The sequence below is a fragment of the Aphis gossypii genome, chromosome 1 (assembly GCF_020184175.1).
Source record: "Aphis gossypii isolate Hap1 chromosome 1, ASM2018417v2, whole genome shotgun sequence".
Taxonomy (NCBI): Eukaryota; Metazoa; Arthropoda; class Insecta; order Hemiptera; family Aphididae; genus Aphis; species Aphis gossypii.
In genome coordinates this window covers 82,404,270-82,427,951 of record NC_065530.1, presented here as the reverse complement: position 1 = coordinate 82,427,951, position 23,682 = coordinate 82,404,270, and the positions used below count along the sequence as shown (strand labels likewise).

The window sequence follows — 23,682 nt, the reverse complement described above, 5'->3', positions numbered from 1 at the left end:
TTAAATTCTATTTAATTAATGAATTATCTTGCATGTTAAATTGAATATTTAAAAATATATATTCTATGTATAGTGTAAAATGTATGAAAAATGTTTGGTCTATAATAAATTTTTGTATTTATAATGAAATTTCATACATATATGTGATTTTTTTTAAAAATAATTCACTCTTCTAAGCCTGTAATACCACAATAGATACGACAAGTTTGCATGAAGACAAAAAAAGATAGGCAGTTGTAGATTATTATACATTTAGTCATTGACTAGTTATTATTGGAAAAACAAATTATATTTGAAATGGTAAACTGATTTTTAAATATTTTTAGTTGATGAAGTAATTTACTATGTATTAATTCATTGAAGAAGTGTATTAAAATGTCCATACCAATGTTATATACTCATATCATCGTATATTGAAAGACAAGTCACGTTTAATACTATTCTTGATTATTTTTCTATTTTATTTAAATAAAAAGTTTTGTTTTTCTATTTTTTATTACTTAGAATGAAATCTAGATTTTGTTCTATTCAATGATTTTTAGCATTGTTTCGTAAGTGGTTATATTCTAGGGTACTCCCCTAGGCATAGTTCTTATTCATTGAAATAAATAAAATAAAATACAATGTTAAAGATGTTAAGTAAAATGAAAACGTTAGATAGATCATAGTATAGTTTTTTTTTAGCAAAGAGGATTTTTTAAAGTATTTTTTAATTGAATTAAAATAAACTAAAATTTGATACTAGATTATATTAAATATTAAGATAAAGTTAGAATGAAATATTGTTTTCATAATAAGTATTCAAAGTAACGGAGTATTGAATGATATTATACATTAATCAAAAATCTCTCTCTATATATATATTATTTAAGTAATTTTTATAAGTGATTAATGCTGCCAATATTAATATTAATAATTATAATAATACTATAAATGAATATATAAAACAATTTTATGTATATGGGTATTGATATAATGCAAACATTTTGTATGGTATTTTGTTTTTTTAAATAGGAAAACATGGTTGACGATTAGTTATTTATCGTTTCATATAAGTATCTTAAATGCTGTACAATATATTTTATATGCATGTTAAAAGTATTTAATGTATTTTTAGATTTAGAATGAGGATAATGGTTATGGATAAACAATTTAATTCAAGACGTTAGAGATAGTATCATATAATATATAATCTTGTGTTATTGTGAAACATGAATATTATATTTTCATTGTCAAATTTATTTGTTGTCATGACATATTATAATTTCTCAAGCGTTTTATGCTTAATATGGCTTACAAATATAATAAAAAATAATATATAATATATATGAATATATTTTATTGTAATGTTGATAATTTCTACTAAGCTTTTAAGTTTTTATATTTTATTGAAACAAACTATACGCTTTATTCAAGTAAACAATTTCGTATATTTGTATTTTAAGACTATTATAATTTGAGTAAGCAAGAAAATTAGTTTGAATTATGATATATATATATATATCAAATAACCTGTATTCTAAAATAATATATGACAGTATTTTCCAAGGATCATAATATTATGATAATACATGATAACTTAATATGTATACTATATAGTCAATGGAATTAATATCCTAGTTTATTTCGGACCATTTTGGCATCTACATTCTATTTATAATAATATCTAAGTCACATAGGCATTATTTATTATTCTGAGATATAAAGACATTTCTAAATAATCGCTTCATGTTATATATACCATATATGTATGAAATACACTTCATAATAATGTGAAGCATTAAGCCTTTAAACCCTTGTGAGAAAAGTAACATGTTTGTATTTATTTCTTATAATATATATAATTATTATATGTACGATTGAGTAACAATTTAAAATTTAAATTAATATTTCAGAATACATATTAAATGTATTCTAAATTACATAATATTCTAATTTCTAAGTCATTATTATTTCAGAAACTCAAATTTATAGTATATTTTTAACATCCTGCTATTTTTTAATTCATGAATTAGATATAAATTATTATTGAACTGCAATATTTAATCGAAAATAAAAACTAAGACCTTTTGAAATAAAATATATACTACTTAGATTGTTGCAATATTTTGGAAGTTTTCGTATTATTAAAATTATATTAGTTTCTTCAAAAAATAAATAGTTGATGTTTATACGTATAACGTAATTATAACTTGTATCTTTTTTTTTTTATCTGGTTTGAATTATTTGTAATAAATACAGCAATATTATATAATATCGATAAATTTTATCTTTTTTTTTTTAATGCTAAGATTCGTTATATATAATATAATATATGTATATGTATAAAAAAAAAAAATAATAACTGAAATTCGAAAAATAATATTTCAATGTTAAATGATGATAATATATGTATCTCACCTAAGAAGTACAAAAGTAATTAAACATTATTGCTAAATAAACAAATTTCAATAAATAAATACATTTTATAAAAAATATGTTTGTTATGAATTATTTATTCATTGTATAGCATGTTAAGAATTTAAATAATTTATAAACACATATCTTATACATAGAAATAATTTTATTGATAAAAACAGTTAATTATATGAGTATGGTTAAATAATAAATACGCATTTTGGCAATTTAATAGGCTTCATTAAAAGTTTTTGTCATATTATCAATTTCTATAAAATTAAACTATTATAGCTTTAAAGACAAAAAATTAAACACTTACGGTAATATATTATATACTTAAAAAGATAAATTATATCAATTGAATAATCCTCATTTTCAATATATTTTTTAAACTATTCTATTGTAAAGTACTAAAGTCTTATAGTTTTGTTTTTAACTAAATTATGCAGTAAAAGTTGGTTACTTTAATTTAAACGTACCGATTGTCCTAATTTTGCAATAATATCTTGGTCTATAATGTAATATAATATAATATAATATCTATTATTTACATAAAATTTTACTGTTATTTGTTTTAGGTGATAACGACGCTTGTTAAATTTTTATTAATTCGAGCTTATTGAAAAATACCAATGTGCATGATAAGTGATACAGTTAGTTATATATACATGTGTGTATTAATATATTATTACAAAAATTGAAAAATATAAGGATTTAATATTTAATAATATAACTATAATGAACAAACAATATACACGATGATTCTTTTAGGAGTTGTTAAGAATATTATTTTAATTTTTCTTTATTATCTTTTTATAAATTTTAAGATTCACTTAAATCTGGAATTTTATTAATGTTCTTATTTTCTTATTAATATATTTATTTTAATAGTGAAACTAGGTACTTAAAATTTTGATTTAATAATCAGAAGTAGAAAATTTTTTTAATATGTTGATATGTAAATATTGAACTCACAACAAATACGAGTAGGTTTTTTTATATAAATAGCATTTATATATTTTCATATATAATGAGAAGTAAAGTTTTAAGTGGTGATATTTGTACACTACACTACTCGTCATATGAAAATTTTAAGCACTTATATCTACTAGTTACTTATACGTATATATAAAGAAATATTTTTTCAACATTAAATATTACTAAAATGTTGATGTTTTGAAAACCTATTTTATATCAAATCATAAGTTGAATTTATTATGTAATTAAAAATATATGTTACAATTTAAAACTATATAAAGTAGATAGAAATTTTATCAAAACACAATCTAATGGTGAAAAAAGTAACAGTTTTATAAAATGATAGAATTAGGTACATAGTTCTTATATTCAAATGTATTAAAGTATTTTATTTCATACCTACTACATTACAATTTATTATTTATTTATCTGAATGGCTTAAATCAATAATATTATTGATCTTTAAATATTTAATTATTTATAATTTTTCATTTCTGTAAAAGAGAATCTTAATTTAAGCTGGTACTTATATGGTTGAAACGTTTTTGCTCTGTCATATATGTGTATAGTATATTATGACAAAATATAAATGGACTACATTTGTAATTCCGTAGAAACCTATTCATTAAAGTATCACAATTTATATGTGCATTAATAATATTCTATTCCATACCCGTAAAAATTTAATTATTTATTGTTATTATTATTTTTAATTTAAGTCATATATTTTATAATAAATATTTTATTTTTATAAAATATAATAAAATAATAAAATATATAAATAAAACCATTCTGAGTAAAAGATAGTAAAGTTCCAGACTACGTGCAAAAAAATTGAAATATTAATTCAGTAGTGTTTTAGAATGTGCTTTTAAACCATATTTTTTTAAACTTGATTATGTCAGACTACTTTTTTCCCCTATCAGTAACTTTCAAAAACTTAATTCAAAGCTCACATGGATCCATTTGTGTTAATATTAATCTTTAAAGATATATTATTTAGATTTGAAAAAGAGTTAAATTGCTCTTTTACGCGTGTAAGATTCAAAGATAAATATTGTAAAGTAATGTTTTATAAAGTAGATTCAGTATTTACGTGACTGACCTAATGCCATGTTTATTTTTAATAAGGCAAAATGTATTGAAAGTACAGTGATATAAATAAATACTTTTAGCTTATAAACTTTTAGTACATTCTAAAACTAAATTTAGAATGAAATGTATTTGGTATTATTTTTGATCATTTTAAAATCCATTATTATTATATAATTATTTAACATTATTGTTAACATGCCAGTAAAATAAAATAATTTATATTCTATTAGTAAACATCATATTATATTATTAAGTATAATAGTTGGTATATTATATTAATTATAGTTTAAAGTTTAAATAAGAGTTTAAGTTATAAATTTAATACAAATAAATTTAATTTTTACAGCTTGACATTTTTAGTTAAAAAAGATCTTATTTCTCTTGTTTAGAATTTGTTTTGGTCTAATTTTTCTACAAAACTCTTAGCCAACATTTTGATATAAAAAAAATATTCGAGTACTATATTAATATATTGTTCGTATGGTTTAGGTAACTAAGTTGTATTTACATTTGTTTTAAGTTTTTTTTTAAATTAGTTATTTACAAAACATTTAACTATAAATAAATATATTTAATATATATTTATTTAATATATTTACCACCAGATAGATTACCCCATGTCCTTTTGGCCTCCACTCAACTGCCAATGCACATAATCGATTGACCGTCGTACGCCACCTACAAGTTTTATTATCTTCCGTGTTCCAGCAATCGATATGCATGACTGCTTGTGACTTTTAGTAACCACCACATAGCAGATTTCACCTGTACATGGTGCGCAACAGTTTCTCGACTTTTATCATTGTTACATTTTAATATAAATGCAACATTTGACAAAATAGTTGTTATTCTGTTGTCTCATAAACTTTCAATTTGTATTGTGTGTTTTTTTATATTACGAGTATGCGGTGTTTGCTGACGATAGTATATAAAGCGTATTATATATAGTTTAAACCCATCTGAAGTTGGTGTTTATTATTAATACTAGTACATAGTAATTGAAATTCTTAAACAATATTTAATAATTAAATCATAAAGTGTATATTGTATTATTTCGAAATTTCATCAATTTTATGTATATGTTTTTTTTATACTGTAATTATTTTGTAATAACTTGGTATAAATATTTTAATTATTTATTTCTCAATCTAACACTCTGAACTGATTATATTTAACAGTAGTATATAGCTGTATTACTATAGTTGCGTTATTCACATAGTTTAATAAAGCTATTAAGAAATAAACAACAATAATTAAAAATAAGAGATTAATTTATTAATATAGTATTCGAATAATTTGAAAATACATGCACGATAGTCCCATTTTTAAGATTAAAAAATTAAAAATTATTGTTTAATATAAAAAAGTGTATATTTATTATTTACATATTATAATACATTTTTTTTTTTTTGTAAATTGATGCGTGAGAGTAAGCTCTTTTCATATTACTTGGCTTCTGTTACTTATTTATATGACTATGCATATTACATTTCACTATGTAAAATTATTAAAATAATATAGAAAATACACAATAAACTATTTTGTTTTTAATTGAAATCATTAAAGTATTAATATATCAATCAATAATTCATTAATGTTTGAAAATATTTACAGCAGTGAGTAAAGTGATTAGGTACTTTTTAACTAATTTACTTACTAATTATTATTACTATAGTTTTTTTTTAATATCATTTTAAAGTAAGTACATAAATGAGTTTTAATTTTAGTATAATTACAGCGTCACAGTGAAACTGTACTTGCTGCAAAATGTTCGAACTAATATAAAGAAAAAAACAAATTAAAGACCTTTAAAAAATATGCGAAATAATTCCGTGCTTCTTTATTTCAACAAAGTCGTGCAGACAATAGTTGATTATCAACACAGATAACTATTTTAATTGGATTTCTAAAGAAATACCGACCACAATATTAATGGCGATCCGTTTAAGATCAAAATAATTGTGTATGATGAAATATTACTTAGATTACAACTTTATTGAAAACATTAATCAATAAAAGTAATTTTGTGAACTTTGATAAAAGAATAAAATATAGATAAATTATTTAATTTTAAAATATGGCAGTGGCTGATTGTTTGTGATAATTATATTTTGTTCAATAATATTATGATAAAAAAAAATATAATTATTACGAGTACATTTTACTTAATTTAGTGTAGTAATTTTTCTATCCCCATCACTACAACGATTAAATAATATTAATATTGTACATACTCTAATTACGAATAATAGTGAAACACCTGGTTGTTTCGTTATTTATATTCTTGTGGCTACGATCATAACATATACAGTAATATATTATAGGGACCAATATTATTATTATTTTAATGCATTTATTGAAACTACTACAATGATGAAACCCTGATATATGCATGTAATATTATTTATTTGAAACTTTATTAGATACAGTGATTTTATTTTAGTTGGTTAATCTTCTATACTGGTATGTAAAAAAGTTAAAAATTAAAATATAATTATGTCTATACGTCTTAATAGTTATCAGTATTTTATTTGGCAAATATCGTTTGAATAACATTTGGTACAGAAATATTTCGCTATTTAGATAAAAAACAGATTTATGTTCGTAATCAGTGTTTGGGGATTCAATACGGTACTCAGGTACATGTCTTGAATTTTTATGATAATAAATAAAGTGTTAAATTAATTTTACAAAACGACAATTAGTTACCTAATATTGAAAAAAAGTAAGTCTAAACTAGACCATCTAAAGTTATAACTATTATAACGCGTGTAATGAACATATAAATTGAAACAGAAAAAATAAATTGCATTTAAATTAATTTAAAATCGTTTTCCTTATTCGCGCCTTTTATGCACTGTGTATAGTATATACTATACATAATATTCATAGTATATAAATTATTCTATATGTTTATTTTTTTTCCATATTTTACGAGAACGGTTTCCAATTATTTTCTTCTAGGTATATTTTAGGAATTAGCTGTTTGTAAGGTGAGTAGAATTTATTAACCGTTGACGCCTACTGAAACTGACGTTTCCAGGGCAATCGTCCGTCCATCAAAAATTATTTTTACAGTTTTATAACATAGTATGTACCAATTATTAAAGAACCACCTTATCATAAAACATTTAATATCTATGTAATTTATTCATAATACAGTATTAAAGTTACTGATTATGTATTATATTACTTCTTAAAAATTATATATTAACTTTTATCTGTATTTGGATTGAAATATTACGATTTAGGTACTCAAAACACAAATTATAATATATTATATCTAATACTCATATACTTAAAAACAAATATAATTTTAAATTTAAATTTAAATAATCACTTATTATAGAATAAATATTTTACGAATATGATTCATAGAAATAGTTAAATTTAAGTGAGTTTCTATAGCAAAGGTTATAATAATAGATGATTATTAATTATAATTTTTAACTATACATAAATGTAATAATGAATTTATGATTAAATATTAAAGCTCTAAATTGTTTTTAAATTTCATTATTTTACAGGTAGAAATTACTATAATAGAACCAAATATCTTGTTTGTATGTCAATATTATGCGTATAGGGCTAAAGTTAAGTGTCAGTAGCATAAGTTTTGAATAATGTTGTTGTTTCGGATGTTTTAATAAATGGAATAGAGTACCGTTTATCCTTCTTATAATATGTAACTTTCAAATAGTTGAATGTTACACCATTTCTTATACTTTTAGATGAGTACTTAAAAAAAAAAAATAATAATAATTACGGAAATTTATATTATTACAGTAAGATTATTTTATATTATATTCGATCATAAAAAATAGTATTTAGTATGTATTAATACATACTATATAATATTTTGTATATTTATAGCTTGTAATTATTAACGTAATTTAATGAAAAATATATATACGTATTAGTTGTATTGCATTTATTAAATATAGGTCTAATTATTAATGATGGTTACACTTTCAATTTAATATAATTTTATATGAAATGTAACTTTTAATTATAATATATTTAATCATGTGAATTTTATTTTAGTTACAGAGTTTGCAATATGATTTTTTTAGGTTCTATTGAACAGTTCAATTTATTTTAAAATACATTTTATAATATTTATAATTTTTATGTATATATATTTTTAAGTTATTATACAATTTATGTATTACAGAGTATGCTTTAGTTTTTCAATATTTTGTAGATACTAATAGGTAGTGCAATCTTTAAGAAGTTGCTTCTCAATTATTGACAGGTTGTTAATAATTTCCTCTCCTAAAAAACTGTAGGTATTAGTTTTTATTAGATAATATTGAGGTTTTTTAATATTTTAATACATTTTTTATTTTTAATTAACATTATTGAAAAAAATCTCTTTTAAACATGATTAAAAATGATCGATAATAGTTTTTAAATAAAAATAAAAATAGTGAGAAGATATATATTTTATTACCGAATAACTAACACACACGTGTTGTATGTTCGTGTCTTCGTGATCATATCGTTATGGCATAAACAATAATGTACACAACACAATAGAACACGCAAGCACGTTTGTCAGCTTATAAAATAGTATGTTCATTGGAATCGTTTATGTTGACTTTATTAATTGTATTTCTTATTAGTTATAACAAAAAATGAACTGGATTACAAGACAATATACTATTTAAATATATAAATACATATGTTTTTTTTTAAATATATTACAATACAAAGAATATAACACACATTTGAGGTTTACGTATATTAGCACGTGTGACTTAAATAATTGAATAAGAATTCGAGATCAACAATAATTTACGACAATATATTATATATTACGTTACTATATAGTTAATAATAACTTTAACAATCAAGATATAATTAGTGTTTCGTTGGTGGTTGAAAAGAGAATTGAAAATGAATGTGATAAAAGCTATTTTTTGTCTAGTAGGCACTGAAAACTAATTGTAGTCAAGAAGGAAATCAACAGTGTTATCATTAATTTAATTTTGTTTATAAAGTTGCTTAGAATTAAATTAAGATTAAGAGAAGATTGGTCATGTTGGTGTTATGTGATTATTATAAACACTTTATGAGTATGAGCAATGGGCTTGGAAAAAACAGTTAGGTAGTTAGGGGAATAGTCTGTTGAACGGTTTGATGCAATAGTAGATTTAGATTAAACGGAATGGTTTTTTTCTCGAAGTTAATGATAATTCTGAAGTCGAGGCCTTATGATTTGACAGCATCTATAATTTGTTAGAATATGATTTCTTTTTCATTAAGTGTTAGAGTATGTATAATTTATTTACTCGCATTTTACGTATACATTTTTTAATTGAAATATCTATAGGAGTTGTTATTAAGTCGATTGCATGAGTAAAAATGAAACGAACAATTTTCTTTAAAGAGCAGTCACTGCTGAAGAACCTCATTTCATCTTCTCTTATTTATTATATACCTAAACCTAATATTATCATAACTTTACCTATTTTTCTATGTTTGTATACCTACATAATTAATATTAGGTTTCTAGTATTTATTGATTAAGAATTATAACTAAATTTGGTTATTTATTATGTAATTATTATTTTAATTTAGTTATATACGTATATGTATAATGTATAATAAAAAAGTTTGACCATAAAGAGTTTGCTTGAATTTTTATATATTTTTTTTATAAAAATGTTTTGAGAAAAAGTTTTGATTATAAAGTCCGTGATATGTATGTCATTAACGAATATTGGAGGTGATAATTTATGAACAATTTAAAAATAATGTGATTAATATTATAAAAAAATCACTAACCCGGGTTAGTTTAACTATTATTGACAAAAAAAAAAAAATGATTATGTGAAAAATAAGTTTTGTATAAATCATATGCTGAGAATTAAAAATTTATTTTGTCATCATTATTTATTACCATTCGGTGATTTTTTTCGTTTTCCAAAAATTATAATTTTGTAGATTGATATCCGATTATTATTTTTTCATTCTAAGAATATTGAAGAATTACTTTATGGTTTATACCCATCATTAGGGTAAAATTTTGTAAATTATAAGTAATAAGATATCTACGTTTATCTGTCAAACATGTTATTAATACATATTTAAGTACGTAAGCCATTTTTAACAAAAGAAACTATATTTAGTTTATTTCATTATTTGAAAAATATATTGTAAACACTTATTGATATAAACTTTTATTATTTAATACAAGTTTATTTTACATAGCATTTCCCGTTACAATGTAAACATTAAACTTATGAAAATTATAAGACAAATACTTTATTTAATATCAATATTTGTGTTACGTCTTTTATCAGCATAAATTACATGATGCGCTTTGCACGTGATTAGGTCGAAACGTAATTCACTAACTTTTGACTATCTTCTATAATATCCAACCAATGCCACACGATTAATACGTGATTCGTCTCCAAAATGATTTAAAATATTATTTTGTTGCTACTCTTGAGTAAAAGTGGCAGAATTTTCATCGGTTTATTTGCGATTTGAAAATTCGTAAGTTAGCTAAAGCATTTTGGTGAGAAAATTATTTGTGTCTATCGGTGAGTTGTCTGTTTGAACTTAAATATTGAAATATATAAATAATAATTATAAAATACTTACAGTATCCGAGATTATATTTACTCCTTTATAATAAATTATTAGCTTAATTCAAAAAAATAATTTCATTTTTTAGGTAGGAATACTTTATCAAAATAAAACTGTTTATTTTATTGTCGAAGAATCTAGAGAAACTAAAGAGAATCATGCCACACACGAGTTGGAACACTATCGCATAAGAACTCTTTATATAAAATATTAATACTAGAACCATACCATCTGCATTTTCATGTTTGTATTATGTATAATAATATTACCATATAAGCTTTACAGTAGTAATACTATAATGAAAAATAGAATTCTAAACAATATTAAGCCAAATTCTAATTTATTGATTTTTAGTTCAAATTATCAATCATATATGTTATTGATGCAGACCATTTTTTCCCCATTCACACAATACAAATAATATAAAATCCGATCGCTGACAGGAAAGGTAGACCGTCTTGATAAGGCGAATGTCAGACGATTTTTATAGCATTACGCGATTGTTTTACGCATTTTTTTAGGTGTTGCATTCATTTTATATATATACACACAAACACCTCTAAAACAGAAACTTTTTAAAAATGTCTACCAGTGATCGCACAATCTTGTTTATCGTATGTAAGAGATCAGTCAGCGTAACAACATGATTTAGCGATACAAATGGACCAATCACTTCCAGCATCTGCATCAGCTGTCCGTGATGCTCTTGACTGTCATTTAACGAGGACATAAAAAGGATTCAGTCAGAGCTATATGCATTTAAGAGTCCACCGAATATGCAAACTAATAATGTCCTTCAGATAATCATATGGCAGTCGGAAAGAGAATTTCTTTTCGAGCGTTTTATTTAAAGGCTGTATGTGTATTATATACCTACAGTTGAAAGCAATAACGACTGGCCGCTGATACGAATTTATTTTATTTCCAGACGTCCAGGTCGTACCTGTTTCCCGTTATGCTTGGAATATAGTTTATCACCATAATAATATTATATACTCGCAAATCGCTCATCGCAAAGTCATCGCTCGTACCTATAATACAATTTCTTTTTGTGCGTGTACACTGCAGCAGATTCGTATGCGTGTTACCACGTCTCGTGAGTAACGTTATAGTTATACCACTATATGTCATAATAATATTATCATGATTATTTATTACATTATGCTATTATACGTTTTGTACTTTCACGACTTTATGACCACGACCACGTCGTTTTTGTCACAATAATTGTTTTTTTTATCATATTTCATTTGTAGGCTTATAACGTTATAATTCATTGAAAACAATTAATACTCTTACTATCTACTATAGAAATAATAATTATACACTTTACATAATAAATTATTTATTTATTTTGTTCATTAAAGATCCACAAAATACATCTACAAATTCAGTCAAGTAGGCTTAACAAATATATATTTGTTATACTATACTCATTTTTTTTGTGGTTTCATATCGTATTTTTTGAATAATAAGTGTCAAGAATGTAAAAAGACAAATAATTATAATAAATATCAAGGCTAAAGATAAACTTGTCTAAAAAAACTGTGTATCATATTGTTTCCGATGTTACAATATGAAACAAATGTTTTATTAAAAAAAAAAAAAACCATGGTGATTAATGGAAAATATTTTATATTTTCCTGATATAACTATATTTTTGCTAAACAATGCATATTTTCATAATTGTTTTATCATACTTAAATTATATTAATGGTTTTTTATTTTTAATCAACTAATTATTATTTTATAAATTAAAAATAAAATACTTTTGAGAATGAATGAACTTAAACAGAACGCGTTTGCTTAAAAAATATTATCATAAAAACTTGTTAAAAGTTCCAGAACTTCAGGGGATTAAAGAGACGGTCCTAAAACTATACAATTTTCAATCTTGTCTGGTCATTAATATTTTATTAGTATAAATTTCAGACTTTCAGAGTTTAACGTGGAATGTTTATTTTTAGTAACAACATGAAGTTTTGGTAAAAAGAATTCAAAAGATTCATAAAATTTTATCTCTAAAAGTTTTTCTATAATTTGTGATTAGTTTAGAATTTTAAATGTTTGGCACTTGAATAAATATTAAGTAAACAATTTCGACATAAATTTATATTTAAAAAATTTGAATTTTAAAAACATAATTTAAAATACGAAATTTGTTTTTATAACTATTTCTTTTTTTAAATTTTTTCATGCACCTATTATAAGAGCCAAAAAATATTTAATATAATTTTTCATAAATTATATTGAGAGTCAATCATTTTAAAACTTGTTATAGGTATTTTCTTTGAATCAGTTATTGAAATCTTTATTACATTTATAAATGTATAACATGCCTATAATAGCAATAAATGCTTTATGTTAATGAATTAATGTGATATTTTCTAATATTTATCAATCATTTATAATATTATGCATCATACAAGTTTTTACATTGGTTCCTGAGATAAAATTTTCATCTAATAAATTTATTGATATGATTCATTATCTTTCATTTTTTAATATCATCTTTAGAACCATTTCAATGAACTTTTGATGTCATGTCTCAAAAATCAAGAAAAATTTATATATTTATTTTTTAAATGACAAATAAATTTATTTTAAATATTTGATATAGAAAAAATTATATTTATTGAGAAATAATGAACTTTATACTGTTATTATTTTTGTTGGTAGTGGTGGAAGGAGGGAGAGGCTACTATCCTATTTTGAGACAAATATTGATATAAATCTTTTTATCCTTCTGCTTTAAAAATATCAAGAATCTTTTTGAATATGAGTTTTTGTATATTTTAAATGCAATAGTTTGAGTAACTATATTTCAAAATATGTGTTTTGGTTTTTAATATTAGTATAAATACTTAAGTAATCAATTCTATAATACCCCTTTTTAAAGTTATCAGTTAAACGTGAAAAAAACATAATACAATTTATTATTATCTTTTTTTTTTTTTTATTATTAAATAAAGGCTTTGTATCACAAATTATTAGCTTATAGTCATTATTAAGATATAAGAAAAAAAATACAAATAGAACAATTCAATTTATGGGGGTTCTTAAAGATTAGAGAATAAGGTTTTACAATTATTTGTAGTCTTTACATAACAAGTAAATTTTAGAGTTTAAACACAATAGAGTTATTTTTTGTTTTTCTGTTCACAGGCTGAGTAATGCGATCATCGATCAACCATGGCACTCTTGTACAGGTTGGTTAAGTTGCCGGACCGTTTTCAAACTCATGTGTTTACATTTGTGGTGACCAAGTCAGTAACTCGTGACCCGGACCGAGATGTTACATCTAAAGAATTTGCTTGTGGTCATCAAAAGTGGTCAATCACATTCTCACGAACTGACAAGATGTTAGGTGCATACTTAGTGTGGAAGAGTGCCTCTGAGTCAGTGCGAGTTTATGTGGATTTCACATTCACTATACTCAACCGTGAACATTTCAGTGTAAACGAATCATTTGCTGGCAAGCAAGTAAGTATATAATATGCATCGCGTTTAATTACTAATTTAAAATGAACTTTTGGAAAATTGTTAACTTTTCAAAAATTATTTTTAGAATTGTTTTGTGATTCTAATGTATCTATTAAAATGTTTTTAATTTACGAAATTATGTAAAGAAGATCAACTAAAATAAATATAATAGCTACAAGGTAAATTTAATATATTTTTACTGTAGCGTTCATATTTTATTCAAAATAAATATCTTATTTTAAGTTTCCCAGTACATACAATTAGGAAGTCATACAATACAGATTATATTATTCTGTTGAATTTCTGAAAATATATTTTTGAAAATTTTATTACAACAATGTTATTTTAACAAACTTTATTTATATAATACTATAAGAATAATGTCATTCAATACTGGGTAGTTATTTAATGTAAGATATACAATATTTTTTTTATATGGTTTTAAATAGTTGCAAAATAATGTTTTATGATCATCTGTTCTATCATTTATATTTTTTATCACTATAATTTTTTTAAGTTTTTTTTCTTTAGAATGATAATATACATTTTTAATTGCATATTTTAAATTAGAATATTTTTGGAGCACATCAGTATATACAAATCAACTGTTGACGAGTAGTTAATGATTTATAAGTATTTTAAGTTTAGATGAGTTATGTAAAGTGTTTCAGGAGCACTTCACAAAATATGTTTGACTATTTATCCACTTATTTATACTTTAAATACCTATAAATAATAAATTACTTACACACAATTTGATTTTATAGATATAAATACTTCAAATACTATTCTGCTTCAGTGTATACAATGTAAAAATGTGTATTGTCGTTTAAAAGAGTAAACAACTTGTCTATGAGTGTTTTATATTCAATGGATCACCTGTATATATAATAATATAGTATACAATGTGTGAACTATAAGGAGTATGTGTATTTTTGTTATATAAATATATGTTAGCTCTTTATTTACCAAAATTTAAAGACATACTGTAAGATACTTACACAATCACAAAATAATTTTCTAACCATGAAAATTTAAACAAAAAAATCAACGATCACTAATTTTTAAGGCGTGAATATAGCTCATTCGAAAAATGTTATACTGTCTTTAATGTATACAATTTCTTCTAGATTTGATTATTGTTTGTTGAATATTTATAGCTTAATGACTAAATTATTACAAACAGAATAATAGCTACACTGATTTAAAAATATTATATAGGTATTATTATTTTATTGATATTAAATATTATGAAATTTGTTTTTCATTGCTGAAGAAATAGTATTTCTATGCCTAATGAATTGTAATTTATTTACTGTAGAATATTTTATCGAAATATTAATTTAACATTGCAAAATAAATGACAGCATAAAATAATATTGGGAATAACTATTATGAGATTTGGTAACTTGTATTTTCACACTTTTCAGATTTGCTAAGAGATCGTACAATAATAAGTGTTCTTCATATTAATATTTATAAAACCTCATTAATTTAAAGCCTTAAAGCTACATTGAACAAATCAAGTTCGAAAGTTATGTAAACATTTTTCTTTATTCAAAACTTCAGTATTTAACTACCTATAATTTTTGGTTTTTAAAAGGTTTTCGTAATAAAACTTTTAAACAATAAATAATGATAATTAATTAATATATAGTGTACATCCAAAATATGTTAAAGGACCAAGGGTGCAATTCGTACGAAAAAATATAAAGAAATGCTAACACAGGGATTAATGGAACATTTTTGTTAACAACTCTTAAGATTGAATATAAAATAAGAACAATAAACTAGTTGTCATTGATTAAATATAAACTACAACACACACACATCCATCCATCCATACATACATTGTATTTATATATATTATATGTATAAAAACGCAATTATCATAATATAGTTTAATATATATATATTAATAGAATAATAGTATGTTAAACAGTTATATCAGCAACACGTTAAACGAAGAAATTGGCATTAAAACACTTCTTATACTCGCATTTAATTACTAAGTTAAATACCATAAAAATGTATTAAATCACTTAAATCCTCTTATTTCTACCATTGCTTTTAATATATTACCAATTAATCCTCTCCATAATAAGACGTAATAAAAAATAAATAAAAATAAAAGTAACAATGTGATTTCCTTATTATCATACAATTTTAAAACAAAATACATTTTAAAAAGTATTTCAAGTTTGCATCTTTAAATTAATTTTACTGAGCGCTTACCTACTATTCTAACTTCGGGTACTTTTATTATATAGTAAACGTCTTATAATATATGCATATTTTTCTATGGATAGTGCCTAATCGTAACAAAAACATTTATTTACCTTTAACAACATTGTATTTTCATAATAATACTGGAAATTATATTAAATGTATTATCATTAATTTCATTATTGTTTATTTTACTGTCTTATTATCACATAAGTTATTTTATTATTATTATTATTTTTTTTTTTTTAGATAAAAATGTATTATATACCATACTTGTCTTGTTTTATAGCATCGATAAGTTTTCATATTGGATCGAGCATATACTTATAAATTTATTTTTTGCTATAATTTAAATAAATGTATACTTATTGCGATTAATGAACTTGGTTTTACATATTTTCAGTATGAATACATTTTTTTTATAATGAATCATTAATTTTTCTGACAACCTTTAAAGTATACTTAATGTATATAATTTATTTTGTAGAGATATTTGGACTAATTTATGCAGATGGTGTGCATAGATTATAGTAGTTATAGATATAATGACATCACAATATAACGAATAAAATAATAAATTTCGTACAGAAAGAAATGTGGGTGCAATGGTGCATACCTGTTTGAATAATTCCTGTAAAAGGACGTTCGATAAATTATTCACACGAACATAGTCTTGATTTTCGCCCACGCGTTAGTGTGTAAGCCTATACTATTTTCCCGTTCACTGTGACCCCTTTTTGATTATATTCCATACAACCCCACCAACGAACGAATTTTCCCATCGTTTCATGTCTGCGGTTTACATCGTAGTGATCCCCACGGGAGATTCTAAGGACGATAAATTTATCACACTGTCAGGGAAATTTGGCCATTAACAGTGATATAAGGATCGTCCATCATAAAAATAATGGTAAGGTCCCAATCATCAAAATATATTAATATCTATCCAATTAGATAGTAGTATACTTAATGAGTGTCGTTAATAATTTTGATGTTTTCGTTACGTGAAAATGTATTTACATTTTATACTGTCATCTTTAGTTAACCGTTAAAACTAAATACATTTTTTTTAATTTATTGATTTTTATTTTTGGTCTAGTATTTTTTTGCTATATACATTTATGAAAAGAAATTACATATTATACTGCAATATATAATATCATAATAAATGTTTGTGTTGATTCTATTTATAGCAATTAATTAATATGTATACACAACCGTCAACCATATCGATTAAGTTAAAATGTTATTAGATAATTTTAATATAAAAATATTTTAAGGATTACATACATACTTTTAGTAGAGTAAAATATACTAAAATAAATAACTTGATTTAAATATTAAAAATAATTTAATTAATATTAGCACTGTAAAATATTAAAAATCTTCATCATAATTGTTTTTAAATAACCATTATTTAATTACTTAAATTATAGTCCTTTATTAGTATTTATAGAAGAATATAAGATTCCAACTGAGTAATCAAAAAATAAAGCTTATTATTATCTTTAAGCTTTTTCAAAATTACTGTATTCTGATTTTGAGTGGTACTATAGCTACTTAAATATACTGCAGTTTGTTTTTATTATCCCAATGTTGTTTTATGTCCATTAGCTAATTCAGTTCATTAATTGCTATTGAATTATTTATAACACTTTGTTTATTAGTTTATTCATATTTTAAAAGTATACAATATTATGTAGTTAAAATACTAAAAATATTTTCATTTACATATTATCATGTTAGTTATATTATAAATGATTGTACGTAGGTACTTGTTGCCAATTATGGTAAATTCAAATTGAAAATAATAATACATTTAAGTGTTTTTCTGTAAAACAGTTGTACCTAGTGGTTATTATTCTTACATGTTTCCAAAAAAAATCCCAGAATTTATTTATTTTGAATGAATTATATATAAAATACACACCATAAAAAAAGTAATAAAACGTTAGACTTGTATTTTAAAAGCAAAAATATTATCGTCACGTGTCACAGTAGTTTTTATGGTTTTTAGAAACATGAAAATAATACTTTTAGTAACAAAAATATAAACATATTTCAAACACGATTACTAAAAAAAAAAATCAAATTATTTAATGTACTTTGTTTTGTACTTCTAATTCAAATATAAATCATAGTACATAGTATGTCTTTAGATAATATGATTTTATAAATAGAATACAAAATAAAATATATGAATTTATTTTGCTAATCAGTTGTAAATAATTATAAATAAATGTATATATATATAATATATATATAATATATAAACTATAAGTTTAATAATTTGTATTAATTATCATGTTTTGTATAAATAATACTCATAAATATTGTTGATTATCATTAATTTTTTTATACCGCTTATAGAATTTCAACTTTATATTTCTATACATTTAAGAACAGCGATAATAAAATAATTTTAATGGTATTTTGAATTAATTGTGAAAAATATTTTTCACATATATACCTGTCTTATATCGGTTTTGTCGTATTTTTGGTAAAAAATACTTTAACTCTATTATGGGATATGTATACGCATTACATGGTATATATAACTTTATGTATCAAATAATAAACATAGTTAATTATTGAGTCTATGAAATTAGAAATTATGTTAAACAAATAAAAAACTAATTAGGTAATATATTTTTTATTAAGAAAATAAACAATCTATGCCAGTGAAGCGCAATAAGTATGTTAACAAAATATACAGGTGAGACACGAATGATATGAGAAGGGAGGCCATCCAATGATGGACCTAGCCATTTTCCTCCAATAGACAAAGTAATAAAATCGTCTTTCGTTATCAGAATTTTAAATTAAAAATAAAAGAACAAATCATATATTTAAAGTATAATTATAATATGATAATACACCGTACGAGCTGAATTCGGCAGGTGGCTAAAAAGAGAATTAATATTATAATAAAAGAGTACTCACGTCGATAAAAATGTATCAATCAATAAATAAAATAATAAATTAGTTAATAATAAGGGGTGGCGAAATGTGATCCTAGCCATAGGTACTCTATTTTTATAATACGGAACGCAATACTACAACACTGACTAAAATATTGGAGAAAAATAGACATAATTTTATTCAAAAATAATGTGAAGAAAAATGGCTAGTGGAGGAAAACGATATCTCGTTTTTGGAAGAAAATGGTCCCGCCCCCATTGATAGAATCCAACGCTATATTAAATAATATTAAGTACAAGTTTTGAAATTAACCAATAATTAATTAATTTTTAAACATACTTTACTGTAAACTAAATATAAAATTGTTTTATTTATTTATGTAAAACCATTGGCTAAATTATATTCTATTATTTGATTCCGAACAACGTGAACAATTTCTTGTTTTTTTTTTTTTTTTTTTTTTTTTTGTAATATTTTGGTTGTTAACTTTTATTTTTCTATGGAATGGTTCCAAGAATGTCGAGTTTCCTTAAATTAATGAATAAAAAATATTAGTTTTTTTTGATTTCCTTGACCTTTTTTGTAAACTTTATTAAGCAATTGAAAAAAGTGCTAAACATTTTGAAAATGTTGATGTACATATGTTTAACATAAATATTAGTTATTTTATATTTTTCGAATTATTAAAATCGTTTCAGCCCCTAATTTATTTTTTTTACAATATTTTGTATAACTGTTTATAAATATTATAATTTATATTTTATGGTACAATTTCTTAACTTACAATAATAGCATAGATAATCACTAATCAATTATATATATATTGGCATTTGTACTATTTATTAAATATAATATGATGATATAGATTTTGTTTTATATTATATAATCAGTTTACCGTTTCAGATACTATACAAAAAAAGAATATTGTTGAATATGGAATGTTATTTTATTTTTTTGAATATTACAAATGCATAATATATAGATGAACATAAGCTCTTTTCACCCATTTATTATCACTATTACTTAAATCAGTAAAGTAAGGCTATATACGTATACGACTCTAAGTACTGTATTTTTAAGCAAAGTCGTAATATACTGTTATAAGTTAGGCCGTTAGGGACCAAAGTAATCCTGGCTAGTACAAGAAAAGAAAATGTACTCGTAAATGTTAATTATGAAATTGATACTTTTTTCTGTGAAAATATTATCCATCGTATGTTGAAATCAATTTGTTCTCAGTGGTTCAATGATTTTTTACGTGAATCTTTATCGCAAATTTTAAAATAGAGTGAATAGAGTAATAGAGTATTACTAAATATTTTGATAAAACACGTTGCCAAAAATCCATAGTTAAATTATGTTGATTTTATTTAATTAAGACTTATTATTGATGGATATTAAATAAATATTCTATAAATTATACTTATAATTATATACTATATAATTATATTAATTGATATTTTAAATAAAATTTAATGAGTAGTATAACTTGTGCATAGAACGATAAGTACCAAAACGCTTTTTGATTAATGGAAATCTAAAAGTGAAAAGCCTTGATTAACATATTAAACTCAACACTTTTTTTTACCTTTTAAACTTTTTTCTATAACAGATTATTAAAAAAAAAAAATAATATTTTTTATATATTTTGTATTAGGTATGTAGTTTTATTTTTAACTTCAATAAAAATATTCATGTATGAGACATATTGACATATAGCAAACATAAACATACTTTATAATAAAATATGTTAAACTTAATATTAACATAATGTACTTAAATTTTCAAATGTAGGTATGTAGCAAAGTTTAGATATTTTATTGATTTGCTTTTTTCTGCAAAAACGATTTAACCAATTTTTAGTGTTCATTATTATAATTTTTTTTTTCGTGTTATTTAATTTAATTTTTGTATACGAATAAATATTATATACATTTTACTGTGTTGTTCAATTTTAAATCATTTTTAAAACACTAACCTTTTTTTAATATTTTCATAATATTGTAAATCATATTACCATAAACATATTTTAAATCACTCAACGTTTCCATTAAAAGCATATTATTGTATAAGTAAATGTATTTTTTTTTTTTTTAATTCCAATATCGTGTACGGCCAAATTTACGTGTAGTTAAGTAGCTATATAGAAACAAAAATAGTGTGAAATGCATAACAAAATCGACATCAACCGCAGTGTAAAGTACTCGGTGTAATGAGTGTCTGCGACGTGAGTGTAATCGACAAAATAATATTCTGCGTGTTGAGATTATATTGAATTATTGAAGGTAATGGTTAAATTTGAAATCCTCGATGGAATGATTAACGGATCAAAGTCTAAATAAATAAATTAGAACGGATCTCTTTCGGTTATCGGTATTAATTTATTAATAGAATATACTCGGATAACGCACCTACAGGGGCACAGATGACGGTACGGCGATTTGTGGGTATATATATGTAAACCGCAGTTAACAGAAATGTTCCACTTAAGTGCTATTGAAAATCACTCGGTGGCCGCTCTTAAGAACGACGGTTGGGCAGTTTGAACCAACTTAAATCCACGTCGTGTCGTTTACGACGTTTATAAAGTGTGACACACACACACACACACACACACACACACACACACACACACACACACATAATTTATGTATTATTGTCATTGTCCGTTATCATAACGTATTGCACTCACGTTGTGCGTGTCTTGTTGCAGGTGAAGTTTACGACGGACTGTCCAGCCCAGGGGAACCGAAATTACATACCGGTCAGCGACCTGTACGGTCGAAACTTCACAGACGCGAACGGCGAGTTCCAACTAGAATTGTCCATCGGTCACGTTCGCACGCTGTACGACACGGAGTTCTGCGTGCCCACGTCGCTAACGTCCCGGCTGATGCACCATCATCACCAGATTCAGAATCACCACAACCCGGCGGCCGGAAATGCACTCCAGCACCAGTACGGCACGGCGTCGCCCAGGGGGAGCAAGTGCAAGCTGGAGACTTCGTACTTCACGTTCGGCGGGTTCGACTGGAATCTAGCGCTGTACCCTCACGGCGTTAAAGACGCTTCGTGTAAGTACTCGTTTCGTCTGTTCGTAGTGTTATCACATGGCAACGATCGACGAGTATTATTTATTAATTCTTAAGCAAGCGCGTGGGGGTCTAGTTGACCCTCATGAAATATAAAACTTATATAATACAATAAATATAATTTGTTTATATTTTTATATTAAGAAGATGGTTTGTATGGTAATGTTTAATTGATTTTCGTAAAATAAAAAGTTTTAAAATATGTCAAACAGCTTCAAAATGGAATTCGAAATGAGAGTGAGTCATATTTACACACACGCAGGGTTAAGTCAGGCTAAAGAAATGTAAAAAAAATTAGCGTAAAACGAATTCTGTTCAATTAAAAACGTTTGTTTATTGTCCTAAAAATAAGATTTTTTTTACAAACCAACATTTTATTGTGAAATTTCCAAGTTTGTTTTTTTTCATAATATAATTTTTAGTAGCTAACATAGTATTGTAGTTATTTTAATTTAATTTTTTATTATTACATTTTTATCCATATTTATGTTTCATATAGTAATCAATTATGTCCTCAAATTAAAAAAAAAAATAAACTTTCTGTACTTAAGTTACGCATTTTTAGAAATATGCTCTGATAGACCCCCACGTTACTTTGAACGTTAAAAAGAGGCATGCACTTGTTTAAGGGTTAATACTTAGTGCGTCGTTGAAATTCGTCACTCGTATTATATCTATTAATATTAACCTATTATAATATATTATAAAACATACCTATACAATCTCCTATGACCTATGATGAGTACTAGTCGCTGTTTTTCTTTTAGGCGTTTTTATATAAATCATTGATTCGGACGATATTGTCATCTATCTACGCCATTTTATGAGTGTCCCGAAATGTTTGACGTAGATAGTAAGCTACGTATAAGCTTTTGATACATTTATCCGC

The 23,682-nt window shown here is 23.6% G+C and overlaps 1 protein-coding gene across 4 annotated transcripts in view; it reads left to right on the top strand.

Annotated features, from left to right (window-relative positions):
• Window positions 1–23,682, top strand: part of LOC114122489 (uncharacterized) — a 112,858-nt gene that overhangs the window by 4,135 nt on the left and 85,041 nt on the right. Inside the window, exons 1-5 of one of the 4 annotated variants that reach the window (XM_050210944.1) lie at window positions 11,378–11,518; window positions 11,592–11,926; window positions 11,999–12,166; window positions 14,236–14,553; window positions 22,415–22,775. In XM_050210944.1, coding sequence (XP_050066901.1) covers window positions 14,263–14,553; window positions 22,415–22,775 — 652 coding nt within the window. In that variant the 5' untranslated portion in view covers window positions 11,378–11,518; window positions 11,592–11,926; window positions 11,999–12,166; window positions 14,236–14,262. Of the gene's footprint in view, window positions 1–11,377; window positions 11,927–11,998; window positions 12,167–12,782; window positions 13,056–14,235; window positions 14,554–22,414; window positions 22,776–23,682 lie in introns of those variants that run through there. The other 3 variants (XM_027985166.2, XM_050210946.1, XM_027985165.2) reach the window with 3 other exon arrangements.